Source organism: Homalodisca vitripennis, chromosome X, assembly GCF_021130785.1.
Source record: "Homalodisca vitripennis isolate AUS2020 chromosome X, UT_GWSS_2.1, whole genome shotgun sequence".
In the NCBI taxonomy this organism is placed as follows: Eukaryota; Metazoa; Arthropoda; class Insecta; order Hemiptera; family Cicadellidae; genus Homalodisca; species Homalodisca vitripennis.
Genome location: NC_060215.1, coordinates 22,340,359 through 22,361,483, shown reverse-complemented (window position 1 = coordinate 22,361,483; position 21,125 = coordinate 22,340,359). Strand labels below are relative to the sequence as shown.

Genomic DNA, 21,125 nt, shown 5'->3' with positions numbered 1-21,125 from the left:
TAACCTTGATTAAACATTGATCTTTATTACATTATCTAGAAACAGTTTACTGCGAATTTCAAGAATTGATTAAAAATAACTGGATGTTTAATATACTAATTCAAATAATAATTGTTTTTTTATAAATAGATGCATTCATTATTATAACCATGTAATTTTTTTATTTTAAATGTTGTAAAGATATTACGTTATATCAATCTCAGTGTAGTCTGCTTTTTTGGTTTCTAATTACTTTTCAGTAATATTATATCTGTGGTTGTTCTCCTTTGTAATTTTTCTTTGTTTTAGATTGTATCATCTATTTGTTTTGGTAAGTTTTGCTTCGGTAATTTGCATGGTTTCTCAACATTGTGCATTTATAGTTGGTAATTTCTCAGCAGTACTCTGGAATTAATTTTCTCTCAACTTCGAGTGTTGAAATATTTGGGATTTTTTTTGTATCAGTAACTTACACTTGTGATTCTGTTATATAACTTGTACTATTCGTCTTTCACAAAACACTCTTTACTAATGTCTATGTTTGTACAGGTTTAATATGGTTGTGTATAGTTTTACTTTCATTGTTAACTAATTTAGTACAACTACTAAATCTCAATTTAAATTTCCCATTTTTAGTGTATTAATTTTGGGAACATTTTTTGACTGTACACTTATTGTACAGATAGTAATATGAGATGATCTAAGAGGATCCTGTGAAACAGAAAATTCATGAAGTCGTTATTTCAATATAAAAGCTACAATGCTTAGTGATGATTAAGGTACAGAATATTGATACGTTAACTCTTTTTATGCCAGTAGTACAGTTAGTATTTAGAGATAATATGACCGGAATAGGATTAACTGAAGTTGTTTTGTTTTCTTTCATGTTCATTTTAATACTGTCATTTACTAGATTTCATAAATTTTCATGATATGAAACTGTTTTACAATATGCGCAGTTTGATGGTCTGCTAATTATTTAATATAGCATTAACATTTTAACCGTGTTGGCATGTCTTACTTGTGATTAAAGATAAAAATGTAATTTCCCTACTCTACAATAAATCGGCAGTTATAAATACAAAATATTTGTGGTAAAAGAAATTTATATGGTTAAATATGACATTTATATTTATATTCCGGTTATATGTGAACATTTAAGTATTTGAAAAAAGGTTTAACAGATATTTTGGCTGGTTTTAAAATTGTAATTAATAACAGTTTTTAATAAGTGAACAACCAAAACATTTTATTTACTGCTATTTATAAATAAGGATTTAAAAAATATTACAACAATGAGAGGTTTGTGAGTACTACTATCAGGAGGCCACTATTTAAAAAAAGTTTTTCTTACCAGGGACCTAAAAACCTACATTATTAGGGAGAACAGACTCTATTTGACTTTCTGTGAAAATTACATGTCATTAGGACGATCGATCCTTGTTTACTGGCTCCCGAAAGGAAGTAATATCGGCAAGAAGGGGGCCACTCTGTCCCTAATCCTATCTACTATTTGTTATTAGGTTATATATACGTGTAGAAGTTTATTTATAGACTATAGTACCAAGAATAGGTCTATGGGCCTATAACACCAAGGCTATAGTTATTTGTCCTACAAAATATTTATATCGTTTTAAATACATGTTTCAACTGGAGCAAAGTACCCCACTTCAGAGTAAAATATCCACAGAGTATGGAGTATTGTATGTAAAGGTTCTTTTGACATTCAAATCAGTTTAAATTAATTTTATGTGCAAAACAATTGCATAGATCCAGTTGCTTTAGAGTTTGCTGAATCGCATACAATCAACAACACTTTAAGGCGGTAAATGTTAACGAAAAAGTAACACCAAAGGTTCTAAACACGATACAAAGAAAACAAAATGACCAAAGACCACAAAATGATATCTAAATCTATATAGAGATGTTACCCATTAGTGAAACTTGGAACTAAATACTGTAGTTGTTTTTCAATTAATTGCCACTAGGTAGCATAACATATTTTTTTTAGCGGTGGAGAAAAGTAATACCCTCAAGGGCAAAGTAGCCCTGGTTTATGGTAATCCCTTTTCAATAACATCACAGAGATGTGAAACACACATTGACGATGTGATACTTTATTCAACTGACCACTCCGCAGTCACAGGATTAACTTTTCAAACTCAGAAAGTCGCTTTAACCAACGTATAAAATGTTAATTAAGAATCATTCTCTATGTGGAAGACACATTCCAGCAGAGCTCTTTTTTAGGACATATATGAGATATTACTTGTATTTCACTGATATTAAGGCGACTGTCTCACATATTTAAAAAATATACTCGTTATTAATGTTAAAATATTGAAACCACCAATAGTAATAATTATTGACATAGATATTCAGTTTCATTTATCGTCAATTACAATAAGAAAATTGATAAAAAGTTATATTGTTTTTTTGTGATAAGGGATTTTTTAAGTGTTTATACATATAAATCTTATAACAATATATTAAACCATCTTGTTGTATGAATTATTATAGTATTATAATTATAATATTGTCATTTTATAATTAATATAATGGTGTTTTACTCAAAACAAAGGGACTTATATTAATATTTTCATTTCACAAACCAAGAATGTATATTCTCGCTAGTGAGAAATGTACAATGTATTTAGCACTAAGGAAACACGTGTGCTTTGCGTTAAGTCAACCTGCAATGCCCTGGGCACACATGTGCACATCATGCAGCTCCTCATTTTCGTAGTCTCTTCAATTATTGAGGCTATGGTTAGTACAGCGTTGTTTGGAATGTGTTTGGTTGTGTTTCGTGTGTTTTTTTATTTCTGCATTGGTTAACATTTGATTGTAGTAAAAAACTAATTATGAGTAATAAGGAACCATTTATTACTAATGTACTAAAAAACTAAAAATGAGTAATAAGGAACCGTTTATTGCTAAGGTTAGAATATCATAAAAATAAATATCATATACAGTGTGTCAATTGCTTACTTAATTGACTTCTTGGTTGCCAAGTATATCATAAGGGTGCCATAGTCTATTATATGATACAAGATTTCCTTCGTAACAACTTTGTTAGGTAGAGCAAAACAATATTTAAGATCAATATTAGAGTGAAATATACATGAACGTACAAGTGCGTTTTTAGCACAAGGGTGTGATATATCTTGGCAATGTGCTATGAAAACACTAATGCATCATACATATATGGTTAATTTTGGATGATGTAAGTAGTAAGTATACCACTAAGTTAGTGGCAGATGAGGAAATACTATGCATATTTGAACAGCATTGAAAGTATTAAAATACAGTTGCATTTGGTAAATAGTGAGTGTTATAAAAAAACGCTTTGTTTTAGGTATTCCAAAAGTTTTAAATGAAATTTAGAAATATTTTATTTGCTATTCTGTACTATTCTCATACCCTCTTGACCAAAATCAATATATTTAACTTCTAGTTTATGTCGTGTTTGACTAGAACTTGTATAAATTTATATATTGGCGTATGGTCTGACCTTCATACACTACGCCGTGTGCTCATGTGTTTTTAATATTTAATACTGATTGAATAGAAAGATGGATTTTCCAAGATTTTTAATCACGTTTCTTTTTCTGCACATTTTTTTATTCCTGATACTCCTTGTAGAGTAGGACAATGTAATATGCTAATAATACAGTGCACCAGCACGCCAATTTTCAATTTTTGTGATTCGGAAGGATTAATTATAAGAGGTCACTTATTTTCATAAATTTTAGTTTTATTATTAAACATAATTAAACCCCTTAGTAGACATGATTCAAATAAAATTTGAAGTTGCAATAGGATACTCTCAGACATAAATTATTTCAATGTAACATTTATGTCAGTAACTCGTAAGGTTTGGACAGCTGTGTTAACTATAACAATTAACCAATATACTGGTTTTAACTCATTAATATATTAGATATATTCACTAATATATGTTGTTTTGTTGTCAAACATGTACTCTGCTGTCATATCTTTATCACATGAAGATACAATTATTCTAGAAAGTTAAATTTTGCTGTTTTGTTCAGTCAAAATAAAAATGTTTGTCCGTGCCACAAATGAAAAATTGTTGGAAACGGGTGAATCTTGTGTCAGATTGTTTGTGACATTGTATACGTGATATTTGTAGAAGATATTGTTTGAGATAAATAAAATGAGATACGGTTAATACATAAGGGTCGAGTAAGCAGCGAGTTTCTTCTGTCACTGTGATGTTACATAAGATTACTCTGAGCAATTCCATGTCTGTATTTCTTACTTCAGTGTCACGTTTGTGATAAACATGAGATTGAAGTCCCTGAGGAGCTCGAGTCTCAGATGTGGTTTGGACAGAGCAGTAATATCCACTTGGGTGGCTCGTGTACAACTTCTTGTACTAATTAGTGAAACTTACCAAAAGTAATCTTTCTATTGGAATTTTTCTTGATCTTACCAAAGCATTTGACAGTGTGTCACATGATGGGTTGATGTCCTTAGTGATTTGAATATAAAAGGCAAGGAATACAATTGGTTTAGGTCATATTTGAAGAAAAGACAGCAGTGTACTCAAATTCAACACATTTTTAACTATGCTGGAAGTCAATATAATTACATTAGAACCTATTTTTCAAAATTTAAAATAGTAAAACATGGCGTTCCTCAAGGTTCTATCCTGGGCCCTCTTTTATTTCTCTGTTATTTAAAGGGACTCCCTGGGACGGTTCCAGGTGGAGGCTCAATATGCCTTTATGCTGACGATGCAAGTATTACGGTTTCAGGTAATAAACAGGAAGACATTGAGCTTTTATCTTTTTTAAACCTTCTAACTGTTAAAGAATTTCCTGAGTTCCAAAAATCTCTTGCTAAACCCAAATAAATCAAATTTTCTATCGTTCCGTACCAAACAATCAAGATTAGAATTTGAGCCTAACATATATTTATAAAATTCAAAATTGAATCAAGTAGACAATACAAAGTTTCTTGGAATAATATTAGATCGGAATTAAGGTTGGGAGAAACATGTTGATTATGTGGTAAAAAAAATGTCCTCCGGTCTATTTGCTTTACGCCAAATGTCAAGGGTGTGTAGCATTGAGACATTGAAAGCCATATACTTTGCTATGGTAAATTCCCATATGTCTTACAATATAGGCATATACGGAGCCACAACTAAAAGAAATCTGGACAGAATCTTATTACAACAAAAAAAAGCTTTAAGAATAATTTTTAACCTAAAACAAAGACATACAGTGAAACCATACTTTTCTCAACTTCGAAGTTTGACTGTATATGATCTGTATATGACCCAATTAATATTTTAAATCATCATGATTACTATTTAAGACGTAGCAGATATGTGGAAACAACATAGGCTGAAGTTTTATGAAAAGAAAACTAGTTTCATCTGCACAAAATTTTTGTTTAACCTTCCTCTCAATATTCAAAATGAGCAAAATTATGAAAAATTCAAAAAACTACTTAAAGATTATTTATTAACGTTATCCTTGTATTCTTTTGAAGACTTTTTTTGTTTCAATATGTAAATAACTTTTAAGTATTGTTGGGTATGTTTAGAAATGTATAAAATCCCCTTAAATTACCTAATAATTACCTTAAGTAATAAACTGCCTTGATGTAAAAATGCTTTAACTTACTCTGTAGAAGGCTACATAGCCAAATCTTACTTTTTCAGTGAGTGTCAAACTGATTTTTATGTTTTAATATATAAATGATAAATTTATATTGAGATTTATTGTGACGCTATTCTTGTAATCTGTTACATGTCTGAATAAAGAAATTTTGAATTCGAATTTGAATCCCCTTTGAGGACATTTCAGTTACAAAATTTGCATCCACTCAGACTATATCTTCTGTCAAAATGATGAGACCCAAATTTTTTGTTTTAACATGAAAACTGAAACAAAAACTCCAAATAAAAATCTCTCTCTAGGGCAGTGGTGGGGACATGGAGATCAGCATCACCCACGTTCTGACTTTTGAGCTAAATACCCACAGTAGAAGTCTTCTTAAGTGACCACCTGCGGTACCAAATCTTGGCTGGATAAGGAAAAAGTCGGTTAACACGTTCACTGCGGGCGGTAACTCTGGTTACCACAGAGCCTTTGTTCTGAAATGAGGTCAGTGTGCGGCCAGCACTAGAGCTATCACAACGCCGTATTTCTTGCTCCTCTGGAGGTACTTTTCCCATGTTTTTTTTGCACTTCGTTTTCACATTAGCCTTTTCCATTATTTTTAATGGTTTTTTTAGTTTTTTTTAATAGTAAGTGATTGTGCAACACAATGGATCTTCCCCCGGGACCAAGTGGTGTACAACAACCAAGTTCTAGGCGTATTTGTAAATAATAAACGACTTTTGGGTGGGTTGGTTAGGATTTATATACAAATTTATATCAATACTTTATTTTAGTAAACTTATTTCTTCTTTTTTTATACATTTTTATAAACTTTTGTACTAAAATATTTGTTTTACACTACAATCATTTCAATTAAACATTTAAATAGGTTTTGTTATAATTACTCACCACATATTTGTAAATAATAACTGAATTTGAGTGGGTTTGCAGAGATGTATAACATTAACATGTGGGTTAACATTTTTATAAACTTTTACATTCATTTTGGTTTACAACAAATAAAATACATTTCACTTAGCTACGATGCATTCATTTGGAATATTCCCACTGCCATAAAAGGGTCTTCCCTAGTTCAGCAGGAGACACATTGTCTTGTAGTTAGTTACTTTTTCATTGTTATTGAACCGAGAGAGCGGCTAAAAATAGATATGACTTACTTCTCGGAATGGCGAGGTCACACTGATAGGCAGTTAACAGGACTGTATTTTGAATTTGTGTGATGTTAGAACAAACAGAAAATCGTTGTATTTTAAATTTAAATTATTTATCAATAGTTTCATTTTGTTAATTGAACAATATTCATGTTTGTTATATGGATACATGTTTTAGCTCTGTTAAAGTCGTAGGTGATTATTTCCTGTTGTTATGTACATTATGTATACAACACGATAAGCCCAAGTGTGTTATCAGGGGACAGCTTCGTGCCAACAGCTTGTACGTTTGGTCCTGGGGAGCAGTTTAGGTTATCAAAGGATAAAATTGTAACAGTTGCAGGTTTTGCACTCATAATTTTAACAGCACAAGAAAGCACCAACTCATATGACTGTCTGTCTAGACACCAGATACTACTGATAGCTAGCTGTTCTGTCAGATGGGATTGGTGTATTAGCTTCTACATGATTTGCCACTTATCACAAATAAAATTACCTGGTAGCATACTAAGTCATTCGGGGCATATAAAATATAGTTCATTTTTCGTCTTTGTATGTACGAGGGGGTACCCAAAAGTAACCGGAATTGTATTGCTGGCAGCCGGCAGCGTGTAGTACACATTCCTGCCGCTAGGCGTGTGTCGCGCAACCCATTGCGAGCTCAGTGACCCCAGTTCCGTTGTCCTAGTGCATTCTGTTCGTTCGTAGTGACTGTTTTCGCTAACCCTGTTTTGTTCTTGTTTCGTTTTTTGTCATGGCAAGTTTAAGTGAACAACGTGCAGCTGTGAAATTTTGTTTTTTACTTGGTAAAAATGCTGCAGAAACTATTTTAATGTTGAATACAGCTTACAAAAATGATGCTATGGGGAAAACTCAGGTCTACGAGTGGTTCGCTCGATTTAAAAAATGGCGACATGTCGATTGAAGACAAACCTCGTTCTGGACGTCCATCAACCTCTCGAACAGACGAAAATGTTGAGAAAATTCGTGATTTGCTTTTTTGATGCTAAAGGCATTGTTCATTCTGAGTTTGTTCCTCCAGGTCAGACTGTCAACCAAACACTTTATTTGGAGATTTTAAGAAGATTGCGCAACAGTGTTCGCCAGAAAAGACCCGATTTGTGGCAGACTGGAGACTGGTTCTTCCACCACGACAACGCACCGGCACACACAGCCATCTCAGTTAGGCAGTTTTTAGCCAAAACCGGCATGGTTCCGCTGCCCCACGCACCTTACTTGCCTGACCTCGCTCCATGCGACTTTTTTTTATTTCCACACATGAAAAGAGGCTTGAAAGGTCAACGATTTGACAGCGTTGAAGAGGTTGAGAAAAAAACGAAGCTTGAGCTTGCAGCCATTTCTAAAGATGACTACAAAAAATGTTTTGATCAATGGAAATACCGTTGGGACAAGTGTATTAGTTGTAATGGAGATTATTTTGAAGGAGATAAGGTCGTATTGTAAAAAATTTGATAATATATAATTTTTATTAAATAATTCCGGTTTTTTTTGGGTACCCCCTCGTAAGTGACTAATTCATAGTATTTAGCGAGGAAATCTAAACGATCTTACACAACTTCCAGAATGATAAGACATTCAGAATGAGCAGGGGTCAGAACTGCTTCCTGCCGATATCCCATAGAAAAGACTCTTGAGGGGACGGGGTTTTTTTGAGATTATTCTTCGCCTCGGCCATTACCAACTCTGAAGAAAGAAAACATCAGCTTTCGATTAGGCTTTACTGGACAGGTTTAAGCCAGCCAGAATAGACCCTTTCATAACTTTTATGGAAATGTTTATACAGGTAGAAGTGGCAATTTACTCAAGTACAATCTCAAGCGTTACGTAAATTTTATGTCGGATAATACAAATTTTGCATTTAGTATTATGCATGTAGTATTTTATATCAGCTTATACCGGAGGATACACTTAAACAGTTAAGCATAAGTTTTGTGGAGCATGTTCACTTTTAAAAAATCAGTATGAAATAGTAATTGTGTCTTTTGTCTCTGTCTGACCTCTTATGCCCAGAAATTGTTTCACCTCACAAGCATTAAAAACTGAATACAGCATTCAGTGACAATTCAATATACCTGAGGAATGCATTCCCTCTCTAACTTATAAGTTTTACTCTAATACTTGTAATAAACGTTATTTCTAAATGAATAAACTCCATCTTCTTTTAACTTTTAAATTATGTGAAAGTTCATTGCAATAGTTTATATTTGAGTAAGAAATATATCAGGCAATTTATTGCACTTTAAGTATGGTTTCATGTATACATTTAAAGATTTTTTTGTGTTGAAACTTTGTATACTTTTACAATACCAGAAACAAAAACACCATTATATTACCTCATCGTAACCTAGAAAAATTCAAGAAAGGCATCACCTATGCTGGAATAAAGTTTTTAAACTATATTTCCAAAGCAATAAAGGAAATAAATGAGTGAAAAAAGATCAAACTATTACTAAAAGATTTTATTTTGCAGCATGCTATTTATTCACTAGATGAATTATATTCATAGGACAGTTAGTATAACTCATAAACATACAATAGTGTTTTAAGGTTTTTTTTAAAATTATTTTATTATATCATATGAGGTTTTACAGTATGAAGAAACATTGTTAATAGTAGTTATGATGTACTTGACACTATTTATTGTATATTTATACACACTAAATAAAGACTTTTTGATTTGATTTGAACTAAATTAAATTTAACACAAAATGGTTATCTCACATCCTATTTGATTTACAATAACTTCATTTCCTACATATGAGGCTCCCAAATATTGAAAAACGTTTTTCTAAATATTTGTATTTCATAACAAAAAGAAAATTTTAAAATTTGTTTATCACCTACTTCAATCGAGAACAGTATTCTTTGTTTGATTCTGAACAAAAAACATAACAAAATATATTCATGGTGTTCACAAAAGTGCGTCACAAACATCTGTGGCAGATAGTACTCATCATTTGAAACAAAAAAAGGTAGGCTTGCATAAACCAGGAGCACCTAACATGTCACAGTTGAGAGTTATCAGTTATTTGTTCCTCCCAGCTTGTGTAAGCGTATCTTTAAAGTGGTCATACTCGCTTATATGTTGACGGATATTGTTGAAACAAGTACCGTTGGAATTGTAATGAAATAGTTGATATCTATAGATGAGCCGCTTTGAAAGCGACCTATTAAGTGAACATTGGGGGAGGGGGGGGGTGAGAGATGTGGAGAGGGAGAAGAAGTGCAGACTCACTTCCCCCTCCACATTCCTCACAACCACTCCTCTGTAGGCACTTTACCACTCGTAGGAATCATAATTTTATGTATTTATAAATAAACAATGAAGTTACAAAATATTCTAAAGTTTGCAGTGACAGTGTATAATAGTCAGACTAATCTGAGTCTTCACTGATAAAGGAGTCGTCATAATCCGATCCATTCACTGAAATAATGAAGTTATCCATTTCTTCATCTATTATATGGTCCCTCTCCCAGTATTCCTGTTCTATTTTCTTTGTGTGTGCACAGCATTTTTCCATTCATCGTTTGTTTACTCAGTAAACAATATTTTACTGTACTCCATTTTCTGTGCAAGGCTCGTTAACGATATATTTTGGGCAACCTAAAGAAACAAATGTGTTATAGGCCTATAATTGTTGTAATTTTAATTATTATTTGTTTATTTATTCATGTTTAAACTTTTTAAAAGGTTGAAGGTTTACGTTTATAATATTAAAGTAACATTTTCAAAATATTACTTTTTTATTTTATTATACTGTATATGAATACAAATTATAGCTTTAACCAATTTGTTTATACTAACACACACACACTTGTCTACGTTTACTATAAAATTATAAAAACTTACCTTGCCTTTGATTGCTCCCCACACAAGCTCTATTGGATTCAAATTAGGATGGTATGGAGGCAGGCGTAATACTTTGTGACCACAACTTTCTATTATGGTGTCGACTTTATAGATTGGAGGTACTGCAGAGTTTTTCAGTAAAACCAATAGTTTAGCTTTGGTCATTGACTCCTCAAATGCAATATTATTCCTTAACAACCAATTCTGAATGTCATTATCTACTGTTGCTGCATGGTTTTCTGTCCTCTTCAATACAATGGCACTTTGCATTGTCCATCACTACAGAGCTGTTGGCCATTAGGTTTGGTCCAACTTTTCAGGAACCCATTTCAAAAAGTTATTAAAGTTCATGTCATCATGATATTCGGTCATTTTTAACTTGGACTTGTAAATTAAAAGGCTATCCTTTACAAAACCTTCTTCTCCTCCACCATGAACAATGACAATCCTATCCCCCTTCCCTACAGATGCTACTACTACTCCAATTTCCTCTGGACTGTTCCAGCATTTTCCAGTTACATGATTAGCATTAATTTAAGTTTCATCGATTAAACAATACATTTTTCTTCTTCTCTGTACTTTTTCATTTGTCTCAGGTATTTAATACGCCAGGCAACAATTTCAGACCTCTCGATCAGTATTTTACGATTGGATTGACATTTTTTCCAACAAAATACAAAATCGTATATAGTTTTTCTCAAAGATGTTTTTCCGCATTTTAAATTTCAGCCTCCTCTGATTCTTTCTGTATTTTTGCCAATGTTGGAAACACCTTTTTTACTGCATACATTTGCTCTTTTCCCCTTTTTCCCATAGGAGTTGAAAAGGAGACCTCACCACGAGTTTCAGATGCCTGTTTTCCTTGTCTTATAATTTGTTTGACCAGCATTGCACCAACTCCAGTGGCCCTGTTAGTTTCATCAGCCAGGTTAAACTTTAAGTTATTTTCAACCCGCAATTCTTTTAAATACTCAGTCACGTTGTACACTATTTCCTGAGCCTGTCCCCTCAGAGGTCTTCCAGAAGTACATCTGGACTTTTTTGGTGTTGCCATAGTTTGCCGAATTAAAGCCAAATCAAAATGTACGTAATGTAATAATAGTTTTTTTTTTTAAAAGACATCAATAAGTAAGTACCACAATATGATTAAACACTAAAAATTGTTGGAATTAACATGGACACAAGTGCTTGTACTACAGAAAAACATTGACTCTATTCAAACAGTGTACTGAACAAAGAGTTACATAACAGCTGTTTTACAAACCCAGTAATAATAACAACAGCTGTTATATTTGTTATTACGTAACAACGAGAATAACAAAACATTGCGTGATGCTCCAAAACACCAACACAGGGAAGCAGAGCTCCAGCAAGAGAAATAAGGAAGCAGTGAAAGAGGGCGTGGTCAAGCTCCTGCGCCTCCCCCCCCCCCCTTATGCGCAAGAAATCTTCGTGCAGGTCGCTTTCAATGCGGCTATCTATAATAAATTTATTTCTTGGGTGTTGTTGCCACTTGTTTGATATCCACACACTACAGTCATTGGGGTTAAAAGATTTAATGGCTTTAACATTTTACAGATACACTGCTTCATGTAAAAGTACTCTACTTTGACCCAGTAACTCATTAAATACCAGATATAATACAAAAAAAAGTTTCCTCAATTCATGAGTTCCCATTATTCCAGTTTATTGGATTTAACGTTATTGTACAATGATATTTTTTATCATACCCAATAGTAAAATGAAGTAAAAATACTGGTTACTGTAAAATCTGGTGAATCTTCATGTATTGAGATCTAAATACGAGGAAATTAAATGAAATATTCTTCCAGGATTCAGGTGCTCCCTAGCAATGAATGCATTGTCTCAAATCATTAATTTACAGTTTACACCTCATTTTAAAATCAAATAATACTAAAATCTGACAAAATATTTTCTTTTTCTTATTATCATATATAAATTGTTTTGTTTATAAAAAAGATGATTATAAATAAATTGTTTTATTATAATCATAATTTTTATAATGATTATAATAAAATACAAATAATCACTTTCTAAGATCCAATCTCATTAATCAGTGGACTCTTTATCTTTCGAAAATTGGCAAGGTGTAATTTAATGATTGGTATTGTTGAAAAAATACCGTGGGTAAATTAAATAGGTGTAAAATTCCCTTGAAGTACAATGTAACAAATTCAAATGTATAAGTAGCCAACTGTGGGGCCAACTATGATATGACAGCAGGGTCCATGGGTCAGTGCTCGTGTGTGAGTGTGTGTGTGTGTGTGTGTGTGTGTGTGTGCACAGTGCACAGTGTTGGTGTGTTACAGGCTCAGCGGTGGGGGGCAAGGAAGCTGTGCCCACCTCGGCCCCCACCAGCCCCACCACCGGCCCTGCCATCTCTACCAACTTACTTGTCCGGAACCCTTTGCGAGGATCCAAATGTAATTAACACATCCATAACTTACCACTTCTTTCATCCGGACAAATGGTTAACAATACGGTTACGACAGCTCTCCCACCATATTATATTAAAATCTGTGAATTGGCAGAGGTTTTTTTAAGGCACAATTTAGAATGTCTATTCTAAGTTAATCTCACTGCACAATCTAGGATCGTATTGGAGGTAAATCTGATGTCAATATGATCACCCATCTCTTACTGAAATTGGTTTCTTCACAAAATAGAAAATGGGTTTTTATTTATTCGAAATTTCTTGAAAATCTATTTGTTCAGTAACTAAACAGATTATACACAAAATTTAGGTAACACTTTTAGTTACTTTTACCGTCTGATAAATTTAATTTTAAGTTGGATACATTTCACCTTAATTAGCTATTCTAAAATATATGGTTCTTACATTTAGTTTTGATTCGTAAATAACTTAAAAGAATATTCACTGTAACATAATTTCTAGTACTTTGTACTGAAAGATTTTACAACATTTTTGACATAATAAAATTGTAGTACTGGGAAAGGTGGAAAGGATTTTTAGCCATTTGTCCGATCTCTGTTTGAACTTTCAATGTAAGCACATTATATAGCTAATTGTTCTGTGTTTTCTTTTATGTCACCCCTACACTTACAGAACACATATTTCTATTCAGCTGCACATATTAGAGTATCAACCCTGTTTTGAAGTGTTATTTTATAATGTGTGATTAAATAGAAATATTTTTAAAGCGGCATTTTGATGGACTATACCGTAGTTTTTTCTTTATGAAATGTCAGCAACACTTGAAAATTATTGTCGACAATGTCAAAACTTTCCAAGTTGTATGCTACTGTATTATTACACAAAGTAAGGGATCAATTAAATAGTGCATAACTCACAGTTTTGATCATCACACCAAATTAGCATCAGCAAGCTTTAGCCGATCTCAGTTACATATATGTGTTCATCATATCTTGTATTGGTAAGTTTACTTTGACTGCTTCAATATTTTTCATACAGCTGTTACGTATTATTTGAGTCCATAATAAGATTTTATAAGTAATATTGTAGCTCAAACAAGTGGAGTAGCAAAGAAAACACATAAAGCATCAATGGTGGGAAGGGCTGATTCAATGCGAATGTTGAGTTTAGCTCCAGTTCACCTTCCTCTTAAGTTCAGCATCTGAAATCTGATGCTGTTGCAGACTTGACTTCTGAAATCTGGAGTCGTGTTCATCTGAAGGGATCCAAAAATTAGTCGGTGACGAAGAACAAAGTAGTTGAAAATGAACCCCCACATTGTTTAGACATCAGAGACACCCAGACTACATATTTTTTGTGTTTAACATGACTCCAGATTTCATAAGTCACGTCTGAAACGGCATCAGATTTCAGATCCTGCACATAAGAAGAAGGTGAACTGGAGCTAAATGCAACATTCGCGAAGAAAACACATTATTGGTAAGGAACATTTACTTTACCCACGTAACGGTATTCGTTGATTTTTCAAATGGAAAATGCTTATAACGTGAATGGGAAGCAACTGAAAACAAAGTGTGGAAAGTCTTAAAAATAAAAACAACCTCAAAAAAAGGAAGTAGTAGTCGAAAATTCTGAGACTAATGGCTGTGGCCATTTCATCTGGGAAATACCTCTGGTCATTTTTGTGACGAATGGTAAACATCCCTCGATATAATACCTATCAGTAACAGACAAAACTACTTGATGTTCAGATCACAAACTGATGTTAATGAATAATATTGAGGCTAGCAGTCAAAGTAAACTTTAACCCTTGTATCTTTTTAACTCATAAAAGTCATATATGCAGTTCCAGAGATAGGATCTACCTTACAGTGCCCAGCTGTAATGCTGAGAAGTAACAATGACACACAGTCAGGTCACGAGGCGTTTATCTTTCTCTTAGCCAAAAATATAGCAACAACACAAATTTATACATTCAGTTATAATATTCAATATAGAAAATGAGCTAAAGAATCACTTTGTGGATGTTTCAGAGAATATGTTGTGTGGTTGCCAAGTAATATGACTAAAACAATTCATTGTAAATTACGACTATCAGTTAAGAAACACATAATTGAGTCTTAATATACAACCTATATCAGTTCCAGGGTTAAGGAATTCAATCAGTTCAAATCCTGGTTTACATGTAATTGTAATGCTTATTTTACGTAACTAATAGATGCATACACCAATGGAGCAAGTCTCTATGTGTTGGACATATTATCTGGTAGGCATGTAAGCAGTAGAGGTCATATGTGCTTAGGTATGGAACAATAAGTTCTTGTACTGTTATTTTGTGTTACATTATATAAGAAGTCATTTGTTCACTATGCTTATAAACCTAAATAGCACCAAAATACAGTAAAAACATTCTTCCCTTTCAGGCTAGATTTTGTGTCTAGCCATTGCCAGATTACCATAAAATTATGGACAGTCAGGTTGTGACATTTGGATTCAATTTCATTTTTTAACTAGACAAATTTTAATCAGTTTGGAAAAGAATTGTAACCATGGTCTGATTGATTTTTTGCCCTTAAATCTATAACTAATGAAAATGTAATCAAAATCACTAGAGCCTCTAATAAATCAATAGAGCTTTTTAAATAAAAAAAACCTATCATCATAATTTATAGTTTTCATAAACTTGACTTTTAGTTAAATCAAACAATTTGTATTTTCTGTATAATAGTTTCATTTACATTTCAACCAAAACTAAAATAAATATTTTTACCTAAATAAATTTTTTGATGTACAAAGTTTTACACCATTTTGTTTACCACCTAAATGGACTAATTAATTAAAACAATATAAAATCATAAAATTGGTTGTTTAGAAAATGTTTTGACTCACAACGATTTTTAATAGAAAATATAAAGAATTTGAATGTTGAAAAGGCAAATAAAATATATACAATATTTTGTTGTGTATATACTGCATATGGCATAGAAATGTGCAAGATATGATGAGACAAGAAGAAACTGTGGAAATGAGATGAACTAACATCCAGTCCCTAAACATTATAAGATCATTTAATTATTAATCCTATGAAAATACATATATAAATTTACCATTTTTACTCTATAAACATGTCATTGATTTCTTTCAAAATAATAGATTAAATTAAAGCCAAATATTTTTAAAAATTTACATTTTTGAAGGTTATTTTTTAAGTCATTCAGATGTATATTTCTTACAGTCATCTTTAGGAAAAAATTCCTCAAACTTTTAGTTAACAATTTAATAAAATTGCATGTTTATATTTTGACAATATTGTAGGTTCTGAAAATGTCCTAGATTTAATTAAGTAATAATATCCAAGTGTATAATTTTTTTATCTTGTAAATAATAAAAATCGTAACAGACTAAAAGCTCTTTGGAAAAGTATCTATCAGAAAGAGCACTTAAGGTGGTGCTGACATGACATTAAGTCTAGCTGCTGTAGTCCAATTTTAACAATTTATTATAAAAATAAGTGTTTCAATAACTGTTCACAATCCTCTAAGATTCATTCTGAAATCTTGTTCCAGGCCGATGTTTACAGCATGATAGTTTGGAAAATATATATAGTCACAACACATCTGCTGAAATGATTTGAAGTAAATGTTGGTTTTACTTGAAAACTAAATAATGGTGATTGTTATTTAATGTCATTAAATAATATTTGGATTTCTAATTGAAACATTTCAGTTGATTAAGTGATATGTATAAAAATCTTGTATTACTGAAATGTCATTTTTTTTACCTTAAGTGGAAAAACTTGCCACTAAGTTCTAGTTAATTAAGTAAAAAAAAGCAATAATTGGATACTAGAGGATAGTAAATAAATTTTATAATAACATCAATTCAAGAAGAGCATGCAGTTATAAAAGAATAGATTTGAGCTTAATACTCACCAAAATGCTCAACAAATTTGGAATTAAAAACTGTACATTTTTTTACTTTGTACTTGGGAAATTAAAACAAATTTAATACCACACTGCTGAACCACATCAATCTCTGTGTGAAGGGAAAGCGGGAAAATGGTTGAATTACATAAACATAAGAAACTAAAAGTATTCTCAAACATGCAGTAAACAAAAGCTGTTCATCTTATCATGTCAGTGTGGAGTTTTATAAATTTCATCTTTTTAGTATAATGTTGGTTTCAAAATCATTATTAAATTGTTTTCATCTTCATATTGTGTGTTTTAAATTCACTGTTTTGCACATTTTATTAACTATGAATTTTGTTTGTACAATTGCATCTTGTATTTGTACTTTTGTTATTTTATGGCTTTTTAATTTTTAGTAAAGCATTTGTGCATGTTTTTATGCATAATTTAAGTTAGTCAACGCAAACTAATAGGCTTTTACTTGCTAATTGTAACAAACTAATGGGCATCAGCTGTAATTTATAAAAATGGAAATAATTTTGCTTTACTACAGTAGTTCAATATTTTGAATGTATTTTTTATATTTTTTTATCTTTCAAGTTTGAATGCCACTCTTGAAATTTCTAAGTTAGAAAATCAGTAAGATATAAATCACAATACTTTTTTATGTATTTATATAAATATCGGTATGGAAAATAATTGTTTGTTAATAATTGCATCTTAAATCTTTTGTTAGTTATTTATTACTTCTCTCAAAGCATTCAAATTTTTCCAGTTATAAATATATAAAACCATAGTTCTTAATGTAGATTCGAACAATTTTATGTATATTTTATAACCATTATAATATAAATAAAACGTATAAGGAATATTTCTAAAACTTTTCTATATTAATTTGTTTAATTTATGCGAGTTTACATTTTAATTTTACATTTAAGTAACTGAAAAGTACAAATTTTCTACCTTTTTTATTTTGCAGAAAGAAACTCTGCAAAAATGGTAAAACTCTTTGTAAAAATGAAGCTATAATAAATGGTGAAAAACTTATTTAATTTTTGAGAGAAACTTGCAGACACTATTACACATTAACTATTTAGTTATTTTGACACATTTACTGCTAAGTGGGTCAGTGTTCTCCACAACTGTGCTGTAGACATTAGGCGCATATGCAAATCGGTGTGTCACATTCAGGAATGATTGTGGTGTCTGAAAAAGATATTTTATTAATATTTCTATTGTAATATAAATTGGCATGTACATATTTATGTTCCAGTATTGACAGCAGGACAGACAAGGAATTCATCCAAAATGCTGTAAAGTTTATAGAAATTATGCTTAATATAAAATACCAAAGGGTACAGATGATGTCCATGTTCACCTAAAAGTAAATGTTCATAAGAAATAATATAAACAATTAAATTAATGTTTCATAGTAGGATAAACCTCTTCAGAATAAATCCCTGAATATTTTAGTCATTAATTATGTGGAATACATAAAAACCTATGAAAATAACCGTGGGATTGTAAAATGACAAAAAGTGGAAAGAACTGTACAATTCAAAACTCCCCTTTCACAGTGCAAATAATACAATAAGTTCTACTTTAATGCTAGCAATACACTCCACCCATAGCAGTGAATGTGTTAAAACAGATTCTCTTAAAATCAAGCAGTCAATAATTGAAAGCTATTGTATAAAATACAAAATTTTCAGAATACACCCCAATATTGATTTAACCTGTCCATGTTCTTAGCATTGAGAATAAACAAAAAGAATTAAATACAGACAGACTTACCTTTTCTAACTCAACAGGCGGGATAGTAAGGCACTGCGACCGGCCCAGCCCGGACCGGTCGCAGTGGGCGGGTGTCCATTTGATCGTATGCATTTTGACAGAGTATAATAGGCCAGTCCGGGCTGGGCTGGGCCGAGCCGGTCGCAGTGGGCGCCGTGCTTGAGACATACTCAACATGAGTCACCAAAGTTTTTAAAATTAAATGACAACATCTGCTTATATGAAATGTATTTTGCTATTATATTTTCTTCAAGCTTCATTAAAAATGTCAGTCACATGAACCAAAATCGAAAACGGTACCAAAGATCTGTTGAGTAACACAGCACTTCGTCAGAAATTATCTATACCTTTTTTGATGGCAGTATTAGAGATCCTGTGGGAGCTCCCACAATTTTTGCATATCTTCGTGAATCACCCTGTATGACGAATCTTAGAACTTTTTCACTCTACCTTATACCTTGTTGTCGGGGATATCAGTGCTGCAAATGTTATTAAAAATTTCTGTAATCAAATTAATATTTTATACTATCTTTTATTAACTGATCAATAAATGAAGTGTACCTTAAGTAAATTTCTGTTTAACCTTGTAGCGTTATAATAGTGAGGTTTGTAACTTCGGTTAGGTAACAAAGTGTGGTGTTGTACTTATCCCTCTTCATCATCTGTAACTTCTTTGTTATTAATTCTTTCACTTTGTACAAAGTCCTATAGTAGGAAACAGTTAAGCTGTCTTATTGTACGATCGTTATTTAAGTATTAAAGTTTAGAGTTGTGGAGAATTGTAGTGTTTCTTTCACAACAAATAAAGACTGATTGTAGCTGTTATATTTACAATAATGTGTCTATTGTGTAAAGAAACCCCCATTTATGTGTAATTTGTGTCTACATAGAAAATGTATAATACTGTGCAGTGAAAGTTCTGTGATTGCTTTACTTGGAAAATGCATGCGTTGCACTGAGCTCAGTTAGTGTCGGTTTACGGTTTCCATACTTCTTCCGCTGTGTTGCTGGCCTTTTATACTTAAGTAAGAGTTATTTACAGTTCTAGTTTTATATATAGCTAAACATGTTAAAACTTACATTAATGTAGAACAGCATTAAATATAATTATGTTGGTGACATTTGTTTTTACAGGTTTTCTAAAATTTGAATGTTTTAGAAATAAAATTCATGGAAGATTCTTACACATGTTCATTGTTCATGATGCTCCCGTAGGTGTTCACTATCTAGGTACCTAAGACTAAGACCTTAGGTGTGTGTAGTTGTGTAATTATTTTGGAATTTCTAGTATTTTACTTTCCAATTTACATTCTACATTGTGTTGTGGTGGTAATCATCGGTGTCTGAATCAGGGTGTATAAATAAACTTAAGTGCAATAAAGTGACTTCCGGAAAATATCTAATCGACACTGAAGAAAATATCTAATCGATCTTAGTCCCTGCAAACATGCCACTTTGTTTAGCACTTATTTCTAAAATTGAATTTGTAAAATACACAGAATGTGCAAGAATGGAGTGCTTGTTTCATAGACAGTAAAATCTATTAAAGCCTGTTACTAAAGTCCAAATATGTAAATTAAATTTGTAACTCTATCACAATACATGTTTATTTCCTATGAAAGTTTCAGTGTGTGAATATACATAGCTTAAATGTTTGAATCGATTGTCAGGACTTTAGCTCTTGACATATTATACTTAAATTATGGTTTTAGGTAAGCTATGCTGTACTATCACAGGATTTCTATAACTTTTCAATTCCAATGTTAGCAAAAAAACACAAAAAATTATAACTAAATTTTCTCATATGTGAACTTTGAAAATAATTATACAAAAACTTTCAGTGCTTTGCAAAGAGAATATTTTATGAAGATTTATTTTTAAATTATATTGAAGCCAAGTTATAAATTTGATGTCCCCATATTCTTTCTTGCTCGGAATAGAACACAGGACGTATATAATAATTAATATCTTAGTCTATGACTCTTTGAGGCTCTTAAGTAATTTATGGATTTATTTTAATATACTTTAAGTGTTATATGTTAAGTAAACATATTCTCTTCTTTCAATTAACGTTTATTCATTTCTCATGTTTTTATGTCCTTCCATTCCCACCTATCCCTGGCGGGATTGTTTTATTTACATATATATATATATAGTCAATAGTGTAAAGGTTTCTTTCTATTCTATACCATGATATACTATGTGCTTTTGATTTAGTACCGAATTATTGATGTTGGCTTGTCTCATTTAGTACCGAATTATTGAAGTTGGCTTGTCTCATTTAGTACCGAATTAGTGAAGTTGGTTTGTCTCATTTAGTACCGAATTAGTGAAGTTTACTTG

The 21,125-nt window shown here is 31.7% G+C and overlaps 1 protein-coding gene across 3 annotated transcripts in view; it reads left to right on the top strand.

Moving 5' to 3' along the window:
• Positions 1–21,125, top strand: part of LOC124368763 (F-BAR domain only protein 2-like) — a 114,780-nt gene that overhangs the window by 43,273 nt on the left and 50,382 nt on the right. The window contains exon 8 of one of the 3 annotated variants that reach the window (XM_046826113.1): positions 12,992–13,105. The exons of the other annotated variants lie outside the window; for them this stretch is intronic. Coding sequence (XP_046682069.1) covers positions 12,992–13,105 — 114 coding nt within the window. The remainder of the gene's footprint in view (positions 1–12,991; positions 13,106–21,125) is intronic. 3 annotated transcript variants of the gene reach the window in all.